The following is a 2,405-nucleotide window of genomic DNA, read 5'->3' on the forward strand; positions in this document are numbered from 1 at the left end:
CCCCATATTTAGCAGGGAGAGATGAATAGAGCAAGAGGGATTGCACCGAGGAACGTAGAAGGTGTTGCGTAATCTGACATTGGAAATTCGCAGAATCGGTTGTAGCTGCAGATTTCATAAGCGCAACTGCTCAGAGATTAAGCGGTTTAGGAGGGATGAGACTTCCTCAACTATTTGGCTTATCGCACATTGATTCATGTCTGCGCTGTGATTCAATCATAGAAAAAGGTAATGTTCAGAATGCCATGTAAAATATGGTCACCATAAGTTGCTGTAAAGATAACTCGAAGCGGCGTGCATTGTATTGAATCCACTAAAAATGTTAATCATTCACGTTCATGTTTATAATTAAAAACCTGGCGCTTATGTCGTTCAGTAATAAAAGCCGACGAAAACTGCAAACAATTCCGATTGAGAACGCGATAAGACGGGGAAAAAACACTTGCACTTATTTTACGACATTCATTGTGTTTAAATTTGCAACTTTGGAGTTTTCATCAATTAATCTTTGCGCAAAACTTCATTTAAACGGTCGAAATCGCATTGTTAAGAACGACTGAGCTGCCTAGTTAAGATGTTAGCGAAATTCCTTATCCTCTTCGGAATATGTGCGGTACTTATGGTGAATTTGAATATTGTGCAAGCAAGTGAGTTCGATAATTATTTGATTTACTACGTAGAATTTTATTTCGGAATTTCAAATCCTCAGGAGACTCCGTTTGCCAGTTGCCAGCTGTAACTGGAAGATGTCGCGCCTTTTTCAGGAGATACTACTATGACACCAAAACGAAGAAGTGCCAATTGTTCGTCTATGGGGGATGCGATAGTAATGGGAACAACTTTCTCACGAGAGCCGATTGTGAGAAACGGTGTAAAACTTAAATATTAGAAAAACGGTTTGGCATGCGGTGATGAAAATTAAACGCGTTTAAATGTTTGGAAGCTTGTTTGATCAATAAAAGTGGAAAGTATGGGGTCTAGGCGCTGATAATGGATGATTTGTTCGAAGAATATTCGAAAACATTTCTTAACGCGTATTTAAAATTTGTGCTTATTGGAAGTTGGAAGTAGAAGGTAGGATTCTATTCCAATGATTGTAATCTCACACACGGCGGTGGAGATAAAATCCGGGCGTGGGGTGGAAATTATACGGATCTGGAGTGAAAATTATACGCGCCCTTATATCCCTTTTTCATTGGAAAACCGAACGGAATACCCACCCCCGCCCATCTCTCTCCCGGCAGGCCTGATTTTACATTAGCATAATCATACAATTCCTTCTCCGTTTACAGAACTTCAAGAAAACTGTGCTCTCCAAGACTTGCAAGTTAACAAACAAGAAATGGGAGGTTCATTATAACTTAAATGTCCTAGAAAGATATTATCGAGTAGTTTCTCTTTTGGAGCTTCTTCTTTCGCTTTTATCCGGTTCCGTATTAGGGTCACCGTTTCCATCTATTGTGCTATTTTTTTGGGACATACCTGTGTGATGACAAGAGGCTCTCAAAGTACCAACTAGCTTAACAAGCCATCGTTGCTTCGCTTAGTTTTTTGGTCATCTCATCTCAATCATAGCAGGTGAATTAAATACCCAAATCATCGAAGGCGCCTCTTGCAATTTTATCACGATGGAACCCCATATCGATCCGAAATGTCTTCATTTGATATGATAATGGGATGTTACGCGGCGCAACATCTCTTGCCTCCGTTACCACGAGGTAGTCTTTATTGACTTGACTTGAAAGTCGGCCAACAGTCCGAACCAGAAAGGAGACAGGAAAGACGATACTGCGGTCAACTTTGTAGTTGAGAGGTTCGATATGCGTCGATCACAAAAACGCGGTTGTAGGACACCACTATTTAGATATTTGTTTTAATAGGCCCACAAGACAATTAGGATTACCTTCAATAACGATGTGATCGCCGACAGGTCAGATGGCGTCTTTCTCGGCATCGTGCGGTCTGTTGAGATTCGGACACCTTGTTGTGGTGAGGACCTTGTGGTAGTTGACTACTACACTAAGGGTGACCAAAAACGCATGAAGATGGAAACAAAGGATTGTAACTCTCCAAGCGATAAGAAGTCAGAGACTTCGAATCCACCCACGACTTTGAGATATCAGTCTACGGCGCGGTCAGCCAAAAAGGATAGTACAGCAACTCCCTTAATGAGAGAAACTTGAAATTTGACTACGACCGACCTGTCGGTGACACTGTTGCTTCACTCTTCTAAAGTATGGGAGAGGAATGCCCGGCAGAAAGAAACTCTAGTCGCAAAGGAGAAGAGACTACAGGCTTGCCTGTCAAAACATTCTCCTCCGCCTGCACCCGGAAAAAGTGAAGACAGAGAAGCTATCAGTCTAACGCTGGTATGCAAAAACAGAAACATGCAGCCCAGGCACCGT

At 41.9% G+C, this 2,405-nt stretch overlaps 1 protein-coding gene across 1 annotated transcript; it reads left to right on the forward strand.

Annotated features, from left to right (window-relative positions):
- Positions 1 to 405: 405 nt before the first annotated feature.
- On the forward strand, positions 406 to 942 carry LOC119649511 (PI-actitoxin-Aeq3a-like). The gene is made up of 2 exons (XM_038051683.1): positions 406 to 647; positions 710 to 942. The coding sequence occupies exons 1-2, from the start codon at positions 575 to 577 to the stop codon at positions 880 to 882; spliced, it is 246 nt and encodes an 81-aa protein (XP_037907611.1). The 5' UTR covers positions 406 to 574; the 3' UTR covers positions 883 to 942.
- The last annotated feature ends 1,463 nt before the right edge of the window (positions 943 to 2,405 follow it).

The sequence above is a fragment of the Hermetia illucens genome, chromosome 2 (assembly GCF_905115235.1).
Source record: "Hermetia illucens chromosome 2, iHerIll2.2.curated.20191125, whole genome shotgun sequence".
NCBI lineage: Eukaryota > Metazoa > Arthropoda > Insecta > Diptera > Stratiomyidae > Hermetia > Hermetia illucens.